At 37.8% G+C, this 25,388-nt stretch overlaps 3 protein-coding genes across 5 annotated transcripts; 1 reads left to right on the top strand and 2 right to left on the bottom strand.

The window, feature by feature from the left end:
• The first annotated feature begins 2,264 nt into the window (after positions 1-2,264).
• LOC122820251 (prostaglandin D2 receptor 2-like) lies at positions 2,265-13,088 on the top strand. 3 transcript variants are annotated; one of them, XM_044097503.1, is made up of 3 exons: positions 2,265-2,571; positions 7,859-7,936; positions 10,374-13,088. In XM_044097503.1, exon 3 carries the CDS (start codon positions 10,411-10,413, stop codon positions 11,524-11,526), a length of 1,116 nt encoding a protein of 371 aa, XP_043953438.1. In that variant the 5' UTR covers positions 2,265-2,571; positions 7,859-7,936; positions 10,374-10,410; the 3' UTR covers positions 11,527-13,088. The 3 variants fall into 3 exon arrangements, with proteins under 3 accessions (XP_043953438.1, XP_043953440.1, XP_043953439.1); XM_044097504.1 differs by lacking the exon at positions 2,265-2,571 and adding an exon at positions 6,457-6,549; XM_044097505.1 differs by lacking the exon at positions 7,859-7,936 and having other exon boundaries at positions 2,275-2,571.
• A 928-nt stretch (positions 13,089-14,016) lies between these two features.
• Positions 14,017-18,455, bottom strand: si:dkey-165a24.9 (probable G-protein coupled receptor 132). The gene is made up of 3 exons (XM_044097502.1): positions 18,362-18,455; positions 16,679-17,428; positions 14,017-14,618 (listed from the first exon to the last, which is right to left on the bottom strand). The coding sequence occupies exons 2-3, from the start codon at positions 17,257-17,259 to the stop codon at positions 14,180-14,182; spliced, it is 1,020 nt and encodes a 339-aa protein (XP_043953437.1). The 5' UTR covers positions 17,260-17,428; positions 18,362-18,455; the 3' UTR covers positions 14,017-14,179.
• Positions 18,456-20,555: 2,100 nt separating this feature from the next.
• Positions 20,556-25,236, bottom strand: LOC122820249 (UDP-glucuronosyltransferase 2B31-like). The gene is made up of 2 exons (XM_044097501.1): positions 25,150-25,236; positions 20,556-24,039 (listed from the first exon to the last, which is right to left on the bottom strand). The coding sequence occupies exon 2, from the start codon at positions 24,034-24,036 to the stop codon at positions 22,450-22,452; it is 1,587 nt and encodes a 528-aa protein (XP_043953436.1). The 5' UTR covers positions 24,037-24,039; positions 25,150-25,236; the 3' UTR covers positions 20,556-22,449.
• Positions 25,237-25,388: the final 152 nt, after the last annotated feature.

Below are 25,388 nucleotides of genomic sequence, written 5' to 3'. Positions count from 1 at the left end.
AATGTATTGTGGTGCTAAACTGTTGAGTGATTTATAAACTGACAGCTGTATTTTAAAGTCTATTTTCTGAACTACAGAGAGCCAGCGGAGGACTGTAGAACTGGGTGATGTGCTCCATCTTCCTAGTTTTAGTCAGAACACCAGCAGCAGCGTTCTGGATCTGATTGGTTTTGTTTTAAACACTCCTGTAGTTGCAATAATCAGTGCGACTCAAGATAAATGCAGGATGAGTTTCTCTAGATCTTTCTGAGACATCAGTCCTCTAATCCTGGAAATGTTCTTTAGGCGACAGAAGGCCGACTTTGTAACCGTCTTTATGTGGCTCTGAAGTTTTCCAGCTGTCATAACTGAAGGTGTGTGCTGATTGTAGAACTCATTTTCATTTTGGGCCATTTCAAAAATTTGAATGTTCTTGAAGGGCCAGTTGTGCCAGAATGTATTGATAAAACCAATTAAACTGTTAAAATATCAATAAATAGTTGTTCCTCCAGGATGTTATATTGCAATCAAAATTGCAGATTTTGTGGTGACAATTTAGAAATGTTAGCATGATGTTAAATGTGATTTTTTTAAATTAATCACTTAAACTCAATGTTTTTGACCAATTTTGAGAGAAAATTACTGTAAAATTAAACTTTGTTGATCTTGTGTGAACTTTGCAGATTTGTAGAAATCTGGATGGACTTATTGAGGGCCACATAAAAAGCTACGGCAGGCCAGATTTGGCCCCCGGACCTTGAGGTTGACAGATCTGCTCTAGATTGTACCTCTTTAAGTCCAAAGATAATAACTTCACTTCTGTTTTTTTTTGAGGTTAAAACATCTTTATGGTACCTCAATTTTAGCGCTTGAATGGCTTCGTGGTCCCCTGGAGACATTGTACCATCTGCGTAGATTTATTACTTTTCACTTCTGCTGGCGTAAACATAGATTGAAGTAGTGCTACGTCTCCCTCAGTGAGTCCCAGAAACATTTGACAAACTGCTGCTAAAGTTCACAACATTAATGAAAATCCTTAGTCACAATTTGTACCGAGAACGGCGCAAAGAAGGTTCTGTGAAATATTTCCTGCTTAAACCTTAGAAAATTTGTTTGTTTTAACTCTTCTCTGCTAAATCTACGGGGTGCTGGTGGTTTTTTATTCGAACTTCAGCTCTCTAGGGAACTTCTTTTTGAATAGCAGGAAAAAACACCAGAACGTTTCTTATTTTTCCTGTGAGCAGGTCAAGGTTGGATTAGATTTCCTCTCTGCGTTCCTGTATAGTTTTTCTTTTTTTTTTTATTGCTTTTCATCTTTTAGAGATTTGCACAAGCTGTTCAGGATCAGTTAACATCTTAGGTTAGTCTCATTTTTCTCTGCTGCAAGAAATGCAGACACATAAAGCTGGAAGTGCAGGTTAAATATGGAGAGTCATGTTTCCTTTGGGTGAAAATATGACAAATCAGTTTGGGTTGATTTTACTATCTGGAAGTAAAGAAGAGCAGAAATGAGACGTATTTCCGCATTGCACCACTCTTTCTTTGTAGTGACTGGTGTTTTCCAGTGAAAACCAAACACAAACCAAAATAAGGGCTTTTTTTTCTATATTTTTTTAAATCTTACAGCTCAACCTGTGAACAGCGATTTAAAGTTAGAACTAAGCAATTATGAAAATGAGGGTTGTTTTATATGAAAATAGAAAGCTAAAGATTAACTTTTCATGACGTCACAGTGAATAGAAAACAACATTTGGTTTATATGTGTCTTCACATGTTCAGACACACGTGTTTAATTTGAGAACATTATGGAGCGTTTTCTGCAGCATCTATTTTTTTTATATAGAAATTTTATTTAGAAAGTGATAATGTACAGCTAAAGCATATTTCATGTGCTGCACCAGATTATAGCATAAACTAATTCACATCTGCAGCCCCTTGGCAGGTTACAAAACTGCAGCAGGGCCAGGATCAAATCGTGGTAGTGACATAAGACAGGATCTATGTGATGTACATCATGGTTTCTGTGATGTATGCCATGGTTTTTGACATTTGCCAGGTCTTCCATCATGTTACCAAATCATGGCATATATCATCATGCAAGTGATAATTATCTGATCACTTACAAACATCAATCAAGAAGAATTTTAATCCATAATATGAGATTGTCAATGTTCAGATCAAGCTCGATATGTAGAGATATACAGACAGGGTGAGATGGAGGCAGATGAGCTGCTGTGGCGCCCCCTGGGGGATACCCTAGGGGTTGCAGTCAGTAAACATCTTCTGCACCAAAGTTAGAGTTGAATAGCTGAACGTCTGAGCATGAAATAACAGAAATAATGATTTCTGCTGCAATCTCTCCTGACTTTCCTCACGCCTCTCCAGTCAGGAAAATCACCTCTTTTCTATGAGTCAACTGTTAGAAATACGTGAAAAAAAAAAAAAACTTTCCCCATCGTTTTCCCTTCAGCAGAACCTTTATTTGGATGATCAGCAAGTTCTGAGGAAACGCCTGTTTTTTTCACAAACCCGCAGACAGTCTGAAGCGGAAAGACCCGAGTCCTCCAACTTTCATCACACCGAGTTTTTACAGTAAGTAAAACTTTAACTTGCTACATCCGATTGGACATTGGAGGTTTAGCTTTACTTTATTTGCGCTACATGCCAAATAGCTCATATTTACAGCTGTTTCTGTTTTACTGCTGGTATTTTACGCAGTTTGGTAATTATCTCACGGTCATAATATGTTCTGAAAGAGTCTCGAATGAGCTCTGCAGCTGTTGACTCCGTTTCTTCACATCTCGGCTGTTTCTGTGGAGTTTGCGTGTTTTCTCACTGCATGCATGTCACTGTGACATCCTTCCACATTCCTCTGCATATTGCTCGCTGTAAGCGTGTGTGCGTGTGTGTGTGTGTGTGTGTGTGTGTGGGTGGGTGGGTGTGCGTGCGTGTGTGTGTGTGTGTGTGTAGCTTTCTGCAGTGGCGGCTCTTGGATAAATGAGGGTCAACAGGGGCCCCAGATTCTGCGCCCCCCATATCACCTCTAAACAGTGTTGTTGGTGTTGTTTTGAGTTTATTACCCCAGAAACATACAAAAATATACGATGGAGCGTTATTGTTGTTTGTTATTCATTACCAGAATATTAGCATAATAAAAACGGAAACTTACAAGAAAAAATATTCCTTTAATGAGAAAAACTTTAGTAAATAGAAAATACAATTAATCAACCAATCAAGTTTATCTGTATAGCACATTTTTACAATAAAGCAGTTAAGTTGCTCTGTTAAAAAGCTATAAAACCAACATGGAGTTACCAATTGAGAAACCAGTGACAAATATTAAATTTTTCCGACTGCCATCATCAAAATCATCAACAAACATCAAATATGTTGGTCAATGTTCCATTTAATATGGTTCAAAAGAAAATCTAAACAACACTACAAGTGACATCACACTTCAAGGGGTTTTGTAGCTGACAGCCATCTTGGTAGTCATGGCTGTCATGGCGGTTGCTAACATGTTATTTTTGTCCAGTCTCTCTGTATTAATACATTAAGTAGAATAAAATAAATAACCCTGAACAACCTACAGATCAATGGTTCCCATTGGGCAGTTGACGGCAGATAACAGTTGTAGCAGTTGACATTAATTTTCACAATTTAAAAAATAGACATAAAACATGAACCTCTGCATACGGTTAAATGTGTCTGTAATGTACTGTACTTCAAAATTCAATGCTGCTTAAGAGCTAACAGACCACAGTTTCAAACGGCAACAGAAAACGGGGAGGAGCTGTCGGTTACTGGTTGCTACGGTAACCACCAACTGCCAAAAGCAGGGTAACAGAACTTGCACAGCAACAAAAGTCAGGAGAAGATAGCTTCTTTACTAAGACAATTTAATTTGAAGAGTAAATTAACCAATTTGGACAAACTTCACATCGATAATAATGTTTTTAAATAAAAACATAGTTGTACAGATGGATGGGAATCTTCTCAAACGTCTCCACATATGGAGCCAATGATGTTGCTTTATTAAAGTCAAAGTAAGTGCAGCTGCTTCGCTGTGCTGGAGGAGAAGACCAAAGTTCAGCAGCCTGCAGATAGTCGCAGTGTACTGAGTAGAGAAATTAAAGGGTACTGTAGTGGCTAATTCCTGTTCTGCATTGTGTAAGAGCACTTACAGTCAGCGCTGCAGTTTATATCCCAAAATAAACTGCTGCACACCTCAAAGCAGAAGTAAAGCCTTCAAATTTTCTTTCTCATAAACACTTAATTCATAGGCTTATGACATTTATTCAATAGAAAGTAAAATAATCTACATTTGGAAGAAAACAGAGTACTTCAGAAAGGCAACAGTCCTAGTGGTGTCAATACACCAACCCAACAGCAGGTGGCAGTGTGATTCCCACACTCCATCAGCCCAAAAGGTTTTTGTGTTTACCAACAGTTATAATGTTAGGGACTGTCAGTACTCGTCTGTGATTACGTAGACGTCTTGTTTATGTTTTCTAACTTCTGATTCACAGCAGACAGATGTTGCGACACAACATAAGCCAACGTGCAACGGAGAAATGTCTTCATCGAATCTGCTCGTTTTCAACCGACTGCAAGTCATGAACCGCAGTAGTGCTTTCAGATTACACCACAAAACAATTGTTAGCACAACTTCTATTAAAAATGCATATCACTGGAAACTAGCCGGTCCATCAGTGAATGTGAGGGCTGAAATTCATCTCTGTCTTAAAGAATCGGAGATGTTCGTGTTGTATGTCCATTTCAGATTCCTTCTTCCTCTGATACACCTTCACACGTTACTGTATGTGGCTTTCTGTTTGCCGAGTCAACTTAATATTTATATTATGAATCAATTGGGTATCAGTCAGTCAAATCTATTTATAAAAATGCTAATTCTTTGTGTTGCACCTAGCATTTATCTTTATGATAACATTTTTATTTAGCAGTAAAAATCTCACCTAAATCGTTATATAAATCTTTCCATCTGCATTAACTGTCTGTGCAGATGAGCCACATTTGTACCATTCTTGGCTTGCAGGCCAGCCTGAATCTAGCAGTTAAAGTCACTCTGGTTAGCTTTTAGCCTAAATTTGATTAGCTGTTAGTTTGATTTGGTTTAGCTGCTAGTCTAATTCAGATTAACAGTTCGACTCCAATTAGAAGTTAGCCTGAATTTGATTAGCTGTTAGCTTGACTGTGATTTATGGTAAACTTCATTGTGATTAGCTGCTAGCCTGACTTTTATTATCAGGTAACATGCCTTTGATTAGCTGTTAGCTTGATTCTGATTTACGGTAAACTTCACTCTGATTAATATTTCTCTTAGAATGTTCTGAAAGAGTTTTTAAAATATATTTTTATCCAATACGATGGTATTGCTATCATGAGTACACAAATTGAAATACAAATAAATGTTGTTGTTTTTTTTTTTGCAGAATCTCAACAGATTTTACAAAAAAAAAAATCACATTATTCCATTTGTACACACACACACACACACACTGATTCATGGAGCAACAAGGAATTTAGTGTTTTCAAAGGTTTAAAATATAATCAAACTCACTACAGTTCCCAACCAAGCTACAGTTGCCAAGTTTACTTCTGTTGATGAACTGATTGCTACGAGCTACTCCAAGTTTCAAAACAAAACCTTACAAAAAGTGTTGAACCATAACTTAAAGGCTAAAAAGCAGAAGCTGAACTGAGAAGTGCTCTTTTAAGAAAGTAGTGGTGACCCGGTCCAGTCCCTGTGGAGCTCCCATCTAGCAACTTATAGACGAAACCACCTAGATGTTGGTTTGAAAAAATTCATGTTTTACTGAATTCATGTCAATCAGCCCCTGAGAAACCCTGCTGTAAATTTTAAAAGCAGTCTAGTAATGATAGAATCTAAAAATGCCAAATCAGCAAGCAGAAGGCAGCAAAGATGCTTAAACCATAACAGCTAGGTGGATCAAAATCAGAAACCTGAGCCACTCATCGGTTCTTCAGCAGAAACTTTGTATTCTTGCAAACTCAAGTAACACCTTTGGTGATGCATCAGCACTCAGGTTGATAAGCAAATTTCTGTGGTTGAATATTTGCTGACATCAGCATCTTTGTAGCGTTGCTCGTCTCCAGTAGAAGAAAAACAACACATTGCCTCAATCCTTTTTTTGGAACATCTTAGGTGGGAAAGCAATCCGTTCGTTTTCTGCACATATTCATGCAATCAGTTTTTAAACAAACCCTTGACTTTTGCACAGAAAAGGTCGAGAATATATGAGGTGAACTTTTGAGCAGCTTCAGAAAAGAACAAAACATTGAGATCAGTATCAACAGGAAGTGGAATTAGTGTGAAAACTACTTTGAATTTCTTCTTACACCCATCATGCTTCAGATCAAACAGTTCTAGTTTCTTCTTGAATGTGTTTGACCATCTTGGCTCCACATCGTCTGTGACAATATTGTTCCTCCTTTTCAGACTTCCTATTGCTTTACATATTTACACCATAGCGCGTATCAGTCGCTGCATCACTCTGTAGCAGCCGCTGCAGCAAACACAGCTCACCGGTGAGGCATTTTAACTTAATTTTTACCTTTATGATGAACTTGAGGCGACTCTTTCTTCCCCATTTGTACATAAACGAACAAAAATATGGTCATTTTTTATTTGCAGTATTTAATATGCTTAATTTTCTCTTGCTTATTTGTGTTTGTAGAAAGTATTTAGCAATATTTTTATCTGTTATTATATTTTGACTTTTTGTCAGGCATTCTTGCAGACAGCTAAAAATGTTTTCTACAGCGCATATATATACATATATACGACAATAAAAGGTTGAACTTGAACAATTATGTGAAAACAAATGAGATAGCGGCTAAATATTCGTTCTTGTGTCATTAATAGGCCTGAATTTTAAAAAAAATGCATCCTGGAAATGAGACTATATTACGTATTTATTTATGTTGAACAAAAAAACAGAAAATAATAAAAATAAAGCTAATTATTATGCCAGTTTTACATTATTTGTTTGAAGAGGAGGAGGTAGAAAATACAAACTCTTATGATTTCCTGCCCCTCTCAGACTCATTTATGAGGATAATTTCTATTTATTTAAATTAATCGTAGTTCAGACTGGTTCTTATCTGGTTTACGCTATAATAGTAGCAACAAAATTAGCAGTCTGATCTGTTTAACGTATATTTTTTTATAAATAGCTTCTCCTTGATATTTCGATGTTTGTTAACAGGAGATCTTTGAGACAAAATGCTAGGCTGTTATATAAATTGCATTTCTTACTTTGTGGTGTGCCTGATAAAAAGCCTGGTTATGCTGTGAACAGTTATTCAGAGGAAGTGGGTAAAGTGAGAGATGAACATGTGAAGAGGTAGTTAATGAATTAATCTTTTCTCATCTCAGCTGCAGAGGATGTGCAGCCAGAGTAAAGCTGCAGAGAAAACATGCGGGACAGGAATGCATCATGCATTTTATCCGCTGTTTGGTTTATCACAGCTGATTATTTTCATTTGTAAGGAGGGACTTTAAGGGAAGCTATAAAAAAATATCCAAACATTTTTTATTTAAAAAAGCAGAAGTGAATACAAAAAAACGTCAACAAGAAAAATAAAAAACTTATCACTTTTCTTCCTCTACCCAACCACTTTGTTCTACCAAGTATAATCGTAAGTAAACTGAGGCTTGTGGTTTCGGCCCCACAGAATATGAGCATCCTGCAAGGGTTTGTACATTTCTACAGAAAAAAAAGCCTCCTCTACAAACTGAGATAAAAAACTAAAAAACTAAAGGTTGTGGTTTGTAGAGTTAATGATTAACCACAGGCGTTGAGTGAACGTCACAGCTTATGTTTCATCTTCACAGCGATTGGATCAGCCTTCTGCCTCCCTCAACCCAACCCAGAGGAGCTTCTGATACCACAAATTAATTCATTTTTACTCCGTAAGTATCACTAAATAAATGATTTTACAAAGAACACAGACAACATTCAGTAAATCTTTTTCATGTGTGTGTCATTTATAGCAACAATCATTATTTTTATTATCATTCCTTAATTCTGACCCAAAGTTGACCATCATTTATCGGGTTATTTTGGCAGATGCTATTTCCTGTCCATGTTTTGTTTATACAAAGTTGGGATCAGGCAAACAGAGCCGCTTGTGAAACACCAAGCTGAAGGTTAAATATGGTCTGAAATTAAGAACAGATATCGTCTGTGATGAGGCCATTCCTGTGGTTTCTGCCTCGCTTTGTTTTAGTAACTGAAGCTTTACAATATATTTGGTGACGTTTATTTGAAGGGGTGTGCATAAGACTGACACAATACTGTCATAAATTTGATATAACAACAGTTATGAACATGAAGGAGTGTTTATGATCGGTTATGACTGTTGTCAGGAAGTGTCATTCAGTAAATAATGACACTTTTAATGCAAAGTTGACTCTTTTAATGGACTTTTAATGCAAGTTTTAATACAACTTTGCTTTATAAAGTCATTATTTATTGAGTCACACGTCATGACAACAGTCATAAACATTCATGAAGACTCCTTCATGTCCTCAACATGTTATGTCATGATTATTACACTGTTATTTCAGTTTTCTTCTTATTTCAGAGTTCGGTAGTAACTAGTTATATTTACTTGAGTAAGTTTTTTTGGGGAAAAAAGTACTTTTAGGAGTATTTTTACTACAATGTACTTTTTACTTTTACTTGAGTAATTTTATTCTGAAGTATTTCTACTCTTACTTGAGTAAAATTTCTGGATTTTCTACCCACTGAATGAAAAACAAACATGTTTTAACCAAAAACTCACCAGACACACACCTGCAGTTTTTGTTAATGTTTCATAAGTTTGTTTATTGAAAGAAACTGATTTGGAAACATTTCATTTTGCTGATTTTGTTAACTTTTGTTACTTATTTAAATTATTGTAATTTTGATCTTTAAAATACCAAAATTTCCACTTCACTATATTTTGGTCCGTATGATGATGTAATTTTTAAACATTAAATGAGTCGTAATTTGATCAGTTTCTCAGTACTTGTGTAGACTTTTTACCAAATACTTGAGTAATTTCCTGGTCGGCTACTTTTTACTCTTTCTTCAGTAAAAATTTGTTGAAGTAGTACTGCTTTTACTAGCGTACATTTTTTCTTGGAAACTCTGTCCCCCTCTGATTGTTCTTATTTCTAATTTAACTCAATAATAGAATTGGAAACAGTCACAGCAAAAAAAGAAAGTACACCCTCTTTCAGTTTTAGAGTTTAGAGCTACATGGTGCGACTCTACAGCAATGCATTCTGGGTACAGAAACATGTGACCTTGGTGATACAGAACCTTTACGTTTTATTATTGTATTATTAATATCAAGTAATACTAAAACCTTTCAAATTATATCTGCTCTTAAAAGACTACAACCCTCTAGCATTAATTTAATTATGAGATTATAATTTATGTGTTTTAAAATACCTTTAGATATTCTATTTATGTTCATATCTTGTTCTTTACTGTCCATGTTTTATTTAGTTTCTGTTTGAAAAACATCATTGGGGAGAAAAAGGTAGAAAACAAGGAGAGGAAATGGAACTGCTGCATAAACAGTCTTCACTCCTTCAAAATAAGAGCATGAATATAAACGTTTAACTACCTGAAGAACTCTTAATAGTCGGTGACTAAAACTTCGACACGGATGTCAAACTTTGTGTTTGTTTGCCTAGAAAGTCTGGTTTGTTTGGGCAGGAGAGAATGATGCGGACCAAAACAATGAACTGGTCTCTCTTCAAACCTAACTCTTGATTCATTTGAAGTGAACTCTGGTGCGATTCAAAGGCATATGTGAATGCCAAGTTGGCCAGAGACCGCTCTAAGACCAGAAACTATAGAACAGGGCATTCTGGGTAAAAACAACCAAACCAAACATGTGAGTCTAGTGACAGCAGGAGAATTGACTTGTGGTCTTTTACCAAATACAAGAGAGAAATCCTACAACAGCTAAAATCTGACGGTACTCCATTTGTTTAGCTTTTGTGAAGAAAGACGTTTCTCTCTGTGTCTTCGTCCGAGGCTTTTGTGTCGTTTCGTTTGGTGCTTCTTGGTGCAGAACTCCCACAGGTGACAAGGAAAGCAGGTTGCTCAAAGTGTGGTGTGAAAGTGAGCTGCAGCAGCTGAAAATGCAACAATGTTGGAATTTTGGTCCCCAATCGATCGGAGTCTATCAGGTGTAAAATCACCCTTAGCTAGGCAGAAGACAATGGAAGCCTTTTTACTATAACTATAAATCTAAAATTTTTGTGCAGGCTTATTTTTGTCACATAATCTATAGCTTAAACTATGTGACCACTTCTCATGATTAATTACTTGTGTTTTTTATTTCAGAGTTCTTGGAAAATCCAAGTAATCTCATCCTTCCAAGATGGCCTACGTTCTTCCCAACAACTCTGTTATGCCAAGCCAAACATGTGTTGCACAAAACCTGACCTCAATGGACATTTTTACCGCCTCTGTCATTGGAGTCGTGTCTGTCATCGGCATCTTGGAAAACCTCCTCATCCTGGCAGTCGTGGGCTTCCGTGTCAGTCGCTCCATCATCAGCATCTGGATACTGAACCTGGCAGCGTCGGACCTCCTGGCCACATTAACCTTGCCCTTCTTCAGTCTCTACCATGCCTCTGGAGGGTCCTGGATCCTGGGTGCGACCTTCTGCCGCATCTATTCCTCTGTCTTTTTCCTCAACATGTTTGTCAGCGCCTTCCTGCTGGCCGCCATTTCTCTGGACCGCTGCCTGGTGGTGGTGCGACCCGTCTGGGCTCAAAACTACCGAAGCACACAGCTGGTGGGGAAGATTTGTTGTGTGATTTGGGCCTTAGCTGTACTCTTCACTATCCCTTTCTTTATGTTCCGTGACACCATCACCCTTTCAAAAGGCAAGTGTCTGTGCTACTACAATTACTCCCGCTATCTCCCAAGCGCACCCTTTGACCTTAAAGCTCTATGTAGGCAGCGCAAAGTGGGTTTGGCTTTTATGAAGCTGTTTTTTGCCTTCTTGATTCCTCTTACAATCATCATTGTCAGCTATGTCGTAGTGAATTCCAGCTTAGCACAAAGAGGTTGTCGCAGACCTTTCCGATTTGTTCGACTTGTGATAGCTGTGGTGGTGACCTTTGTCCTCTGCTGGGCTCCGTACCACCTTTTCATTGTCATAGAAGTGATGGCTCCCAAAAGCAGCCCTGCGCAGCAAGTGGCAACCAAAGTCCTTCCGATCTCAGCAACGATTGGCTTCCTCAATAGTGTCCTCAACCCCATCCTATACGTCTTCAGCTGCCCTGACTTGTGTCGTAAAATCAAGCATTCCCTCGGAGCGGTCATGGAGAGTGTCCTTGCCGAGGATCTGGCCGAGTATGCACGGCGTCGCAGCACCGTTCGCAGCTCCATCAGCAGCTCTGAATATTCCATGAAGAAGAAATGCTCAGTTTCTGCATTAAATCCGAAAGACCAGGCGGAAAATACCAGCAACACAGATGAGATCTGAAATGTGAATTTTTAAAGATGAAAAGAAGAAACCACTCAATCTTGGCAACATACTGCACCTGATCTCAACATCTGTTTCAGAAAACACCTATGACGGACTTGTCATCTTTCAGTCATTAAAGTTTCTTTCAACAACCTAGACTTTCTTAGAATCTCTTAGATCTTCAATCAGCAAAGTCTTTCTTTAGACTGGTTGCTTTTTCACCCATCTTTAGCGCAGTTTCTTACAATTTTACTCAGAAATGTTGATTGTAATGCCTCTTAACTATGAATCAAGGCACTGAAACTCAAGGTTTGGCCCCGTCGTCTCAACAAACGACAGATGACTTCAAAATGGGCCAACAGGTATTTTATGTTTTATGACTCTAAGGGAGAGTTCAGATACCCTGTGGACAAAAAATATTTTGGACATTTGTGTCCGTATTTTGTTCTTTAAATCTCGACCAAGATCTCATGACCATTGATGAGGATAGGAATGAAGACTGACCTGTAAATCAAGAATTTCACAACGTCACACCAATCCACCTATTCGTCTTCTGCTCTGTTCCCTTATACTCATTCTTGGATAATGATCTGAAATATGTTAGTAACCAAAAAAAGCACAAAAATACATTTTTGAGTGACTAATTGCTTTTTTACAGCATTATTGTTATGTACACTTTTAACCAAATTGTCTTCAATGTCAGATTCAGAATCTGTCGATTGTTCCTCATACAAGTTGAGGACATATGAGTTTGTTTTTCAGTTTGTAAATTCAAAATTGTGGGACTTATGGAGCTAATTTGGGGCCATAAAGGTTGGTCCAAAGCAAACAAAAAAAAGAAAAGGAAAAATAAATGAAAAAGAAAAGCTCTGAAACTGAAAAAAATATTTTGAAACTGCAAAAAAATTATATGAAACTACAGGAAATGTTCAAAATTACTTTTTAGATTCAAGTTTTTTTGCAGTTTCAGATCCTAAATTTCTTTTTATTTTTTTCTTTTGAAGAAAATTATGGCATTAATTTAGTTCCATAGAGTTGATCTCGAACATTTTTTTTTTCTCTGACTCTTTGGACACCATTTCAGAAACATTGGATAACTATTGATGAAGACATTTTAAAAAACTTAACACAGCCTGCCCATATTTAGTGATGTTTTAAAACATTTTAATCATTATAGATGTGTGGAGTTTCTTACTTTTGTACTTGTTACTGTTAAAGGTTTTTTTGGTACCTAATGATGCCTCCAATCTTGTAGAGGATGTACTTAAATCTTTCATTATTATTGTACAGAAGAAAAACAAATGTCTTGCCATTTCCTCATTTTGTTTTGAATGTTTATTGTTCATGGTTTGCTGAGTCAAAACTACCATGTGTTTTTTTTTTGGAGGGGGGGCTTGTATATGTCTCATTAGAGATCTTATCAGTGGTTGCAGGTGTTTATGCAACTGATTTATTTTCCATAAGGTTTCTTTCAAATATATTGACATTTTGTAATCCATGACTCAGAATCTGCCTGTAAATCTGCATCATGTTATATTCCTGTATGGGTTTTATCATTAAAAAGAAAATGTATAAATATATACTGTAAAAAACAAAAAAAGAGGAAAACACCAGTGTGTTTCAATTAGAGATGATTCATTTTCTACACCAGCTTTAAGGAAACGACCTTCATACTGATGTTTTTCATTGTGGGAGGAAATCAGAGTACATGGAGAAAACAGACATTGATGCCGTTGTGTTGCTGCGAGGCGACACAACAAATAACAGCACAACATTTCTGTTTTTAAGTACAACTGGAAACTGAAACATTTTAATTTTAAAATAAATCGGATAATGCAGCAGCAGAAGTTCATCTCTTACGCCAGCAAAATATCCTGAAAGTTTTTGAGTGGTCTAGTCAAAGTTTTAACATGTTGTATCCTTAAAGCTGCAGTATTTAACGTTTATAAAAATATATATATTTTCTTACATATTTGTTGAAACTGTCATTATGTGATGACAGTAGGACACAAATAATCAAGCTGCTCCACATTCTCTAAGTAGAAACAACCAATCAGAGCCTGGAGGCGGGGCTTAGTGCTGTCAATCAATCCCATGCAGCTCTGCTCATCCCCCTCTAATGCAGCTTTTCCCCATCAGATCTTGTTATGAATGCTAGGCTAGTTTGCATGACGGCAGTTAAACTGTTTTCCTGTAACAGCAAGTTGTTTCTCCGTCACTAGCACATTTAGCAGTGAATACTTGACGTTGATTGACAGCGCTAAGCCCCTCCTCCTGGCTCTGATTGGATGTTTTTGGTGCATTTCTTCAGACAGCCATAGTAGGTCATGGAGGAGGTGGAGGGGATTGATCTTTCAACAGATTATCTCTCATAGCAAACTGTAACATATATATTTGTTAAAACTATGGTGAAAGTTTTAACAAATATATATATATATATATATATATATATATATATATATATATATATGAAAGTTACGGACTGTAACTTTAAAAAAAAACCTCCAATCTAGTAAAAAGCAGATCTGCAGTCTAAATAAATGTGTTGGAGGTACAAATTGAAACAAAATCCTTCCACAAGTCTTCTGTACTTTACAGGAGCAAATTCGTGTTTTCATTAGGAAACTGAAACACCAGCAGTTGTCCACTAGATGGCGCCATTAATCTGATATTACACCTGTACAGTCCGGTTTAGATTGTCACAAAGTTGTCTGTTTTCATTCTCCCTCTGTTTGTCCAGATGACATCTGGTGCTCATGCTCATGTTTTTATGGCCTTTTTGTCCTCTTCTCAGGCAGGGTAGGGATCTCTGCAGCTCTAGCCGAGCGTCAGGACAGAGGAAAATGTAAAACAGGGGATCCAGTAAAGTGTTGAGGCTGGTCAGGCCGTAGCAAAGGCGGTAGACATAGAAAATGGACTGCTCAAACAGACACGGCTCGTCGGTCTCCAACAGGGACACAAACCTGTATCCACCTACCAGGTGGTAGGGTCCAAAGACTACAATAAAGTTGAATGTTATCACGACCAGGATGCCAACAATTTTGTAGCGCTCGTGGTTGGAGAGAGATGGAGACCGGCGTAGTGACACCCCGATGTGAGCTGAGGTGTAGCTGGGGGGAAGAAGAGGTTCAGATCAGACATGAACCTGTTTGTTTAAATGCATAAAGCATACAGCTCAGATTATGTAAAAAAGTAAAAAACTATCAACTTTTTAAACTATGTCTGGGATTAATAAAAAAATTGAGTTTTTCTTGTAAAACTGCTAATTTTCAAACTCAGAAATTTTCTTTTCTTTTTTTTTTTTAGAAAAAAATTCTGAAAATTTCTTCTAAATTTGTGACTCAAAAATGTTTTCTGGGTTTTGTTTGCTGAGATTGAGCAGCTCTCTAAGTAGCGGTTAGCATAACCGAGCAGTTAGCTTTACTATAAGTAGCTCTATTGCTTAACAGTTAGATTGTCTCTGCATACCTCTGTGTATGATTGTTTTGTAATTAGCTTAAAGAGAAGTTTCTGTTAGTTATCAAACTTTAAGCAGGTGTTGGCTTATTTCTGCATAGTTTGACTATTACTAGCTGTTAGCTTGTTGTCGTAGAGCTAGCTGCGCGACAACCGATTAGCGGTTAGCTTGACTCTGGGTCGATCTGCGAGAAGATTAGACGTTAGTGTACTTGTGGAGGAACGTAGCTTTTAATTTCCCTTTTTTTGTGGCTACTGAAGGACATCTAACGGCCAGATGTGGCCTACAAGCCATAAAATTAGTTTATAAAGTGAGTGCTGCTGTCTACTGCAGGTAAGATAACTGATCATAACTATTTCACACAGTCCCAGTTTGAAAAAACAAACTTAAGTGTCTAATTTGGACTGGGCAATAAATGTATTATCAAATAATCTAATTTTTGGCTTTAAAAGATTTCATTTTTGGGTTTGGGTTTGATGTCAGCATACCTAGGGCTGTCACCTTATTTACAAGTGTGTTTTAAAGCTTTTATTTATTTAAATGAACTCACTATGATGGAATATTAGGGCCAGGGCATGATAAGATTTATTTCTTTTAATTACAGGAATAAAGTCAAAATATATAATTAAAAAATAATCTGCCAGTGTAACTAGCACATTTTATCAATATTCAACATTGACTTAAAACAAGCTCTTACATCTTGCTGAAAAGTTATTTATTAGTCTTAGTGAAGTGCACTGTGATATTTGCTATGATGGAGGATTAGGACCATACAAAAAAAAGAAAATTATGAGAACAGGAAAGAAAAATTTAAAGAATAAAATTGTGTTGTGATAATCTTATGAGATAAAGTAATAGTAGCATGACTTTATAGTCCTATATAGTCATAGTTTATAGTAGTAACTTTATATAAGTATAAAATTATACTTTATGACTTTACAGAGAATAAAGTCATATAAAAGAGATAGTTGTGGCAGCTTGAAGTGACCCAATTAAATTTTTTTTCCCTTAAAAAATTAAGGGATTTTGTTTTTGATTTTCCTTAATTTATTAGGGAAATTTATAAAAAAAAAAAAAAAAAAATTTAATTATCGTATCGGTTATGAAAATCGGATTCATAATGCCAACTGAATCCGATCTTTTCGTGACAGTCTGACAACACATCAGATTTTTTTTTCAAATGCGACCCAGGCCACTTGGATATCCGAAACGTTTAGAATTTTTTCAAATGTGAAAAAATCTGTTCGTCCAGGTTGCATTCATCCGACCTGAACATCTTTGATACTCGACAAATGTCACTATCCTACGTCCTGACGCGCACAAGCAGGAAGAAAAACAACAACCGTGGTGGACTATGATAAAGATTAAGCTGCTGTGCTGGCTCTGGTTGAACAATAAGCTATGCTCCACCGTTACCATCCATGTTTACTTCTGCAAACACTGAGCACTGCTTCTTCTTCTGCTTCTTCTACTTTTATGGCGGTTTGTGAAACACTGAGCATGCTCTATGTGATGTTATTGCACCTCTACTGCGCATGGTGGACACTTAGGTCTTTTGCAGTTCACACTGGAGATCACATACAAGTCGCATAGATTTGGAAGTGTGAACAACCTCGTTAAATCAAAATTGGGTCACTTCAGGATGCATTATGAATGTAGCCATAAGAAACATGTGAAAACTCACTGTTACCATAACTGGAAGTACCAACTTACCCTAGAATGGTACATGGCAGCAGAAAACCCAGAAGCACAGTGATGATCTTAAAGTGAGCGTATCTGGGGCTGACCGGGTACTTCTCCAGACACAGCTGCCGCTCAGAGTCAAACACGGACGGCAGCAACCCGCTCAGGCAAAACAGGAAGGTTAGGATCCACACTGCCACTCCCAGCACCGCCGCCACCCTCACTGTCCGCACCCTGCGGCTGCTCAGCGGGTACACGATGGCCAGGCAGCGGTCTATGGCAATCAGACACAGGAACATGACGCTGGCGTAGACGTTGACGTAAAACACGTATCCGACCAGCTCGCAGGTGAGCCGGCCGTAGGGCCAGCGGTGGGCGCCCTGCAGGTAGAGGATCCACAGGGGCAAGGTGAGCAGCTGGAGGAGGTCCGACAGCAGCAGGTTGAGGATGTAAATGAGCTGGCAGCCCCCGCTACCCGAGCGACCGAGGTGGTACAAGCCCCAAAGAGACAGCAGGTTGCTGGGCAGGCCCAAGGAGAAGATGACACCGTAGACACAGGTCAGGGCAAAGACGTCCGTGTCCAGAGGGAGGCTGCAGGTGTCATTGGACATGTCTCTGCTGGTTAAGGTCCAGACATGGAACGCTGGAGACGACGACGGACTCACTCAAGGCAGAAGGCTGCTTAGTACATTCATTTTGAAATGTTCACAAATCCACCCAGAAGAGGAAATAAAAAACATCTTCAAAAGCCTCCTGGATCCATCCACAAATATAAAAAACCTGCAAAGAGGACACTGTGAGCACTGCTCCGCAAAAATACAAGATCTTATCTTTTATGGGCTGGTTTCTATTGTAAATAAACTTAAATTAGAACAAAAACCTACAAGTAATTCTTACATAAGAAATAGTAGCTTGTTTTCAGTCAATAATTGTTTAATATTATTGACTCATGTAAGCAGATTTATACACTTATTAAAGTATCTGCAAAAACACAAAATCTTACCTATATTTTTCTGGTTTCTAGTATGAATACACTTAAAATAATACAACATTAACTAAAAGCTAATGTTTAAGTCAATAATAATTTAATATTGATCAAAAGTACCATCTTCACTGGCAGATTTCTACACTTCTAATCAGAATTTGTCAAACTATTCTGCAAAAACACAAATCTTACAAAGTACTTTTTTTAACATCTTAGTACACTTGAAATAAAACAAAATGAACTTACAAGTAACTTTTCAGCATGATATGTAATCTCATTTTCAGCCAATAATTGTTTAATATTGATGAAAAATTGCAAGTTCACTGGTAGATTTTTACACTTAGACATTTTTCCTGTGTTGTCAGTTTGACTAGTACTTTTTTTAATCATTACTGACTTAAAACAATATCCTACATCTTTCTGAACAGCTTCTTGTAAATAAATTTAGTTTAAGTATAAAAAAATATTTGCACTAAAAACTAGACTGTTGTGTTTTTGCAGTGCAGACAGTTTGACAAAACCAGGTCATAAGTTTATAAATCTGCCAGTGAAAATAGTACTTTTTCATCAATATTCAAGCATTATTTGTATGTTAGTTTTATCCCCTTTCAAATGTATTTACACTGGAAAGAAGAAAAAAATGATAAGATTTAGTTTGTTTTGCAGTGTAGATAGTTTGATACTTGCAGGTGCATGAAAAGAAATAAATACCAATAGTTTCCACTCACCTCCCACAGCTCTCTGTCAGTGTCTGAGTCCTGCACTCTGCAGATGGGTGACCTGAGCTGCAGAAACGCTGGGAACACGGTGTCTTGCCTGGGCCTTGTCTATTCTGTGATCGCTTCCTCCACAGGAAGCTCACTTCTTCAGATTTAAAGGCAACATCCTGAGGCAGGAGAACGCCTTTCTGCCACAGAACAAAAACATACGCTCTCTCTATTTTTCTCTGCCACCCTGTAGTCACAATCACCGAAGGTGGACCGCTGAGACATCCTGACCTCACTGCAAATCACAAAATCTTACCAAGCATTTTTGGCGTCGTTTCTAGTACAAATATCTTAGCTTACTAAGATATTTGTAAACTAAGATACAAATATCTTATAAGACTAAATTAACTTGCAAGCAACTTTTCAGCAAAAGGAGCTTGTTTTAAGAGGTGGCCTAATATGCTTTCTTGAACAAGTTAGAATAGGTCTAGAAGTTATACAAAACAGTTTTTGCGTAAAATTATTCTTGTTGCTTTAAATCCAAATTAGCTGCTGCTTGCCACGCCCCCAGACTCCCTTTTTACACTTGCATGGGAGTGTAACCGTGTGAGTCGAAACGCAAATGCGCAATTATACAACCATACGTGTTTGAAAAGCAGAAGTGGAGCCTCCTGCACAACCAAGAAGAATGCAGCAAGTGTTTTCTGGATAAGTCAACAACAATGGCTGCTACTTTTTCCAGCAGTAAAACCAGCTGACCAAACATGTTGGAGCTCAGCTTGGGTTGCTAGGTAACGGCACAGTGACTGTTGACACTGACAGTTGGGACGGTTGTTGAAATGCCTCATTTTCCAGACATCAGAGCACATAAACTTATTGCAGCTGCTGCTTTTAGAAGCAGCTGAGACTCAAATGGAAATAAAAATTGTGAATTCTGCATGATAAGGTCCCTTTTAATAATTTTTAAAACTTAAAACAAGCTCTAATTTCTTGCTGACTTTGACTAATTTCAAAGTTAATTTTGTTTAATTCTAAATATGTGAAGATATTTGTAATAGATACTAGATAAAAATACTTGGTAAGATTTTGTTTGTGCAGTGATACTTCATAATAAAATTACTCAAGTAAAAATAAAAAGTAAGGCGTAATAAGATAACTCCTAAAAACTATTCAAATAAATTTAATTAATTGAGTAAATGTAAGTAGTTACTATCCAACTCTGAATGACGAAACATGGAAAAATGAAAGCTGTGGTGTGTTTGTGTACAAGTCAAACCTCAGAAATCGATTAGTGTTCAACCTGCTTCAGAACAAAGCAGTAATTATTAATATTTTTAACTCCAAAACAGAGTTTTATAGACACTGTGTGAGCTAAATTTCTGTCCTGTGTAATTTTTCTCACCAAAAGGAGGAAAAACGTCCCAGACAATTGAAATTGTTTGAGTGGAGAATGGATTTATTGAGACAATAAGTGTGCTGCTGTATTTTTACCACGCAGTTTCAACGGGAGCAGGGCCATTCAGATTGCTTCCTTCTAAATGTCACAGATCTCTGATTTATTGAATAACTCCAGTTGGTACCTAGTGAGCCGAAGGTCCTGTGAGACTTTTCGACCTGTCTGCAGCTCACTCTGTTCCCCGGTGTGAACCTCGCTCAGCCTGCAGTCGGACATAAACACGATTAAACAGGAAGCCACCTGAATGTGACCTCTTCCTCGAGTCCAACCCGGCATGGCGACAGCAAGATGAACCGTTTCTAGTAGTTTATTTAAATATGGGAGGTACTTCTGTCAAAATGTGTTTATTTAAAATCTTCTGTTATCTTCAGAATGAATGAATCATTAACAACATGATCTATCTTCATTCTTAGACTTTTGAATAACTTTTCCTCCATTTTTATTGTATTTTTTGCTGCCACTTTGTACTTATATCTATAATTAATTCATATAGATAGCGTTTAAGTCTTTCTGTCCCTTCATAAACTGTACACACATGAGCGTTGTAAACAAAGTCATCATTAATTATCTTCTCCAGACTTGATCTGACTTTAAAATTAGATGCGTTCATCTCTAAAAGTTGTGCAAACTGAGGTCAGAAAGCTGATTTTTGCCTGAATTAGGAGCAAACAGTCTGATTTCCTGGAATATTAGAGACAACAATGGATCTCAATAACGTGTTTATAATTGGCCATGTCCAGTTTTTAAACACCAGAAATCATTGCACGGGAACATATAACACACAAAGATTCCCTGTTATTCTCAGGATTTATTTAAAAGAACCAAAGATCATTTAATTTTAGCTGAGAAAGTAAGAAGAATCAACGGAAGCAACTATTAATAATTACAGTAACTAATAATCAAACTTACCACACAATGATTAAATAAGTAAACAAAAAAAAAACCAAGCACAATAAGATTTACAAATTATTTTCTATATTTACACTTAAGAAGTAAATATGGTAGTTCAGTAATGAGCAAATGAACATTCAAACAACAATTTAATTAAATTTACTGATCCCTTATGAATCTAATGAGGTTTTATGGTTTAATGTTGAGATTAAAGTTTTCATCTAAATCTAAGCATGATAAAGACTTGGTATAAAATCAGGACTCGCCTTAATAGATTTCTCCAGATGTGTGTCTATCAGTTACATTTCTTGTCTGAATTAAAAAATCTCTGGACTAGTCGCTGTTTTAGTTGAAAAAAAAAATCACTCTGAGACCAACAAGACGTCATTGATGGTTCTTTTTCATTTTTTTTCCATTTTTTTCTCCAAAGAGTTTTTGTGGCGCCAGTGGCTCGTATTTTTTGCGACAGTAGGCAGACAGGAAAGAGGGCGAGGAGGACATGCGGTAAAGGTCGCCGGGACCGGGAGTCAAACCCGCGAAGTCCACATCGAGGACTGAGTGGGACATGCTAACCCCCTGCGCCACCACAACACGCCCCTGCTGGTTCTTTAATGTGGATTCAAAATCAGGATGGATATGAAAGGAACAGTGTTTTCAGTGGGCACACTGCTGCTAATGCGCTAATAGCGGAGTTAGTTGTTTGTTTAGCTCTTCTTTGCTAACAGCACTATTAGCAAACCCTAAATTAATTTTTCCAAATAACTTTACTTGGCTGTTTTGTAAACTTTCATTTGATTTAAGTTTGACATTTGTGCTGTAGTTTTGATTGTCGACTACTAAGAATTCTCCAAGTAGCTAGAAATTTATATTTGTGCTCTTCTTTTGAAATAGTTGAAGACTGTTGAGGCAGCAGTTCCATTTTCTGTCCTCGTGTTCTCCACCTGTGATGAAGTGCAATTGGGTCAATTGGTTAAAATCAGGAGCAATATTCAACTAGGAGTCTGATCCATCAGTGAAAGGTCTTGTCTTATAACACATTTGACCCTGTTGAAGACAATATACTACGTTATATCACGTTGTTTCGTAGGTATAAGGTGACTATTATTAGATATGCTTGAATTTAGTGGTTTAGCGTTAGCTTCTTCTATGTACTATGTTAATATTGTGCTTTAGCATTAGTAGTGCTAATGTTTATGGTTAGTGCTTTAGGATTAATGACACTAACTTTTAGATAATTATGACAGTGGACATACATCTGGGATAAATGGAGAAAATGTATCTTTTAGAGATAAAAAAAATAGACAAAATGTGGTGTAGCATGGTGCTAAAAAGTATCCCAAGCTGAAGGAAAAGGGTGTATTAAAAGCTTAAGTAATATTAGCCAGGGGCTGCTTAGCTCATGCAGATAAACCAATCAGAAGCAAACTTGATCTTATATAAGAGAAAAAATACATTTTACATCCAATAAAATAGATTCTTTTGTTATTCCTGAATCATATTCTTCAAAAATATCAAAAATTTTTACAGCTATCCTAATAGTGTCTACTTTCACATTCAATACTTGAAACACATAATCGTTCACAACACAACAGTACAATACACGGGTTACCACACATGGAATATTTCACATCTTACTGAATTCCACATTAAAATAAAAATATTAACTTAAAAAAAAATAGCAGAAATATGTTTAGTTATTGTAGTGCAGGAAAATGTTTGTCTCCCAGTTCTTGTGATTGAATGAGAGAGTATCTTTGATGAATTACTCTGGTTTGATCTTCTTGCTGGACCTCTTACAGCAGAGTAACCTACAGATAAACATGAAACCCCAGATGGAGGTTCCAGATACGACCAATACAAAGACTGCTACATCTAGGCAGAAGTAGGAATACCAAGGCAGATCGAAACCTGCGGACTGCAGGTGGGCGGCTCCTTTGTTCCTGATGACGTACTCTATCCAGAAGATGGCTGTGTCCATTGGAGACATTGGTCGGTCACGGTGTAGCTGAGAGAGATGTTGGCTGTTTTCCCGATAAGATGGATTCTCCAAGATGTCCTTTAGAGCCTCCAGGAAATTGTCTTTGGTCAGTGATCGGAGCTCCACCACCCTAGCTGCTCCGCGAACTTTCAGTCGGAGTAAATTGTCAAATTGATCAAATAGGAGGGGCAAACCCAGAACAGGAACACCATGGTAGATGGCCTCATACAAGCCATTGTTTCCTCCATGGGCTATGAAGACTTTAGTCTTAGGATGTCCCAGGAGATCATTCTGGGGAAACCATTTCACCAGCTTGGTGTTTTTTCCTAAAGATGAAGGTTTGTCACCTTCAAAACGCCAAATCACTTTCTGTGGGAGCTCAGCAAAAGCAGCAGCAATGGCTTCTGTGATCTCAGAGGGCAGAGCTGACACAAATGCCCCTACAGACATGACCACCACCCCATGATCTCCAGAGCTCTGCATGAATGTCTCCAACTCATCAGGGAGAGGTTGGGCCTCCTTGCACTGGAAGCCCCCTATATACACCATGTTGGGCATGGTGGGCCTGGGGAAGTCAAGGATAAAATCTCCTCTACAAAGCCAGATATCAACTGAGAGCTCCAAAGACACCAAGTCAGTCCCAGGAGGGAAGTGTTTCTGGAAGAGATCTTTGTAGGTTGGGTTAATGACAACATACAACTCATAAAGGCTGTAGAGATAATGCAACATATTCTTTGTCCTCTCTAGAAAATCCATCTGATCATGAAGTTCACTTCCTGATACAGGGACATAGGAGACAGGAGATGGAGCTATGGTTTGATGACTGTTTCCATTATTAATCCAGAGGACATTACAAACTATTGGCAGCTTGAGGTAACCACCAAGAATAACCCCCATAGGAAACACAGGGTCTATCAACATGAGGTCAAACTTGGTATCCTTGAGTGTCTTCATTAGTGTTTCATCCTCAAAAATATTATTGGCCATTATCGCCGAGATCTTATGCATGTCTTTTAACAGCATTGTCATCAATTTGTGTTGACAAAATGAGCGTATAAAAGTAGGATGGCCACGGCAGTCCATGACATCCTGCATCATTTTCACGTAAAAGTTCCTGTCCATCTCATCGAGGATTGATGGAATATGAATTGAGGTGTAAATGGAAGGGTTATTGGTGATGTACCAGCTTTTGGCAGAGTGCAAAACGGTGATTTCGTGACCCCTGGAGTGAAGCTGTTCCAGGATAACCTTCATGTTGATCCAGTGGCTGCCATCAACAGGCAACACCAGGATCTTACTGCCTTTACAGTAAGAGGATCTGAGCACCAGACAGCAGAGGACTGCCAGGAATACAGAGACCGCCTTGGACATTTTCTGCAAAGGAAAAACAAAAAGGTTTTTTTTCATGTCATGGACATTAATTTTGGAAGAGGGTGTGACTTATCAAGTTTATTTACATCAGATTGAAAAGGTAAGTGTGACGCTCAAGAGGAGCGTGGCTGATGTCACAATCAGACAGTGGGGAAGCGGGAAGATTTTCCCATCAGACCGACAGATTGCGAAATGACCCACAAAGAAAAACTTCACTGGATCAGTATGACCCCGCCAGATCCCTCACAGGGTAAAACGCTTTACAGCAGTGGTCCCCACCCACCGGGCGTCCGTGGACCAATTGGTACCGGGCTGCGCAAGGAATAATTAAATATGTCCGTTCTATGTATTGAGTCTGGAGGAGCTTTTATTTTGAAAATCCTAAACCGGATGCTGTCGGTTACGTCTTGCTCGCCAACATGCAGCAGAATGAGTAAGAAACAACGGCGTCGGTCTCGATCCTCACAATGCCCGCCCCCCCCCGGTCGTAAGAAAGAACAGCATCGATGTTGATCCTTATAATGCGCGCACCTCCCCAGGTCCGCAGGAAATTTATGAAGGGTTGATCGGTCCGCTGCACTAAAAAGTTTGGGGACCACTGGCTTACAGGGTCCAATGACTTCTTGGTCCTTTGAGTCCCCCGGAGGGTTAAAAACCAACAGTTTAATCTAAGTGTCTGAAGAGTTTACTAAACTTTTCATGTTTTACATTTCAGGAATTTCCAGGAAACATTTCCCTCTTTCTTCTGGAAAAACATATTTTGGATCAATGAAGGCAAGATATTTGGCAAGCTTCCTCTCTTTTTGTTCTGACAAGATTAGCAATGGTTTTTATACTCAATTACATTTGGTCTCATCAGAACAAAGAATGTCATTCTAAAAATTAAGGTGTCTGCCCCATTTTGCAAACTGCAGTATGGCTTTTTATGTTGCATTGAGAGTAAACGCCTCTGTTATGCTAAAATTTGATGAAGTATCAATTACGCATTTATCAGCATGTAAAAAAATGCAGAATCCAAACATATATAGTTCACTCAGATCATCTCGGGAAGCAGTTAGAAAATTAACAATATGGAGTTGTTTTTTCATAATAATGTAAACTGAAAAATCAAACCTGAATCTAGATGAATCCTATTCCAGATGTTTGCCTTGAGCTGTTCATTGTCAGGAAGCGGGATTGTATTTGACACTTGCCTCACATTTCAGACAACGAGTCTGAGCTTGTAGGACAAAGTCCAGTATGTGTGCTAAAGGCAAGTTACAAAGTTTTATTGCTTGTCCTGAAAGACTGTTTGGTTTAATTATGTAGCATATCTGTATCTGTTTAGTCAATAGCTTGGCTGCAGAAAGTGT

Source organism: Gambusia affinis, linkage group LG18 (assembly GCF_019740435.1).
Source record: "Gambusia affinis linkage group LG18, SWU_Gaff_1.0, whole genome shotgun sequence".
Lineage (NCBI taxonomy): Eukaryota > Metazoa > Chordata > Actinopteri > Cyprinodontiformes > Poeciliidae > Gambusia > Gambusia affinis.
The sequence above is the reverse complement of the archived record's forward strand: the minus strand, read 5'-3'. Positions and strand labels throughout refer to the sequence as shown.

Coding starts and splice junctions, on each gene's coding strand:
- si:dkey-165a24.9 (XM_044097502.1), bottom strand. CDS start 17,259: ATGTCCAATGACACCTGCAGCCTCCCTCTGGACACGGACGTCTTTGCC. Junction 14,619..16,678: donor CTGCCATGTACCATTCTAGG/GTAAGTTGGTAC, acceptor TCTTCCCCCCAG/CTACACCTCAGCTCACATCG.
- LOC122820249 (XM_044097501.1), bottom strand. CDS start 24,036: ATGTCCAAGGCGGTCTCTGTATTCCTGGCAGTCCTCTGCTGTCTGGTG.
- LOC122820251 (XM_044097503.1), top strand. CDS start 10,411: ATGGCCTACGTTCTTCCCAACAACTCTGTTATGCCAAGCCAAACATGT.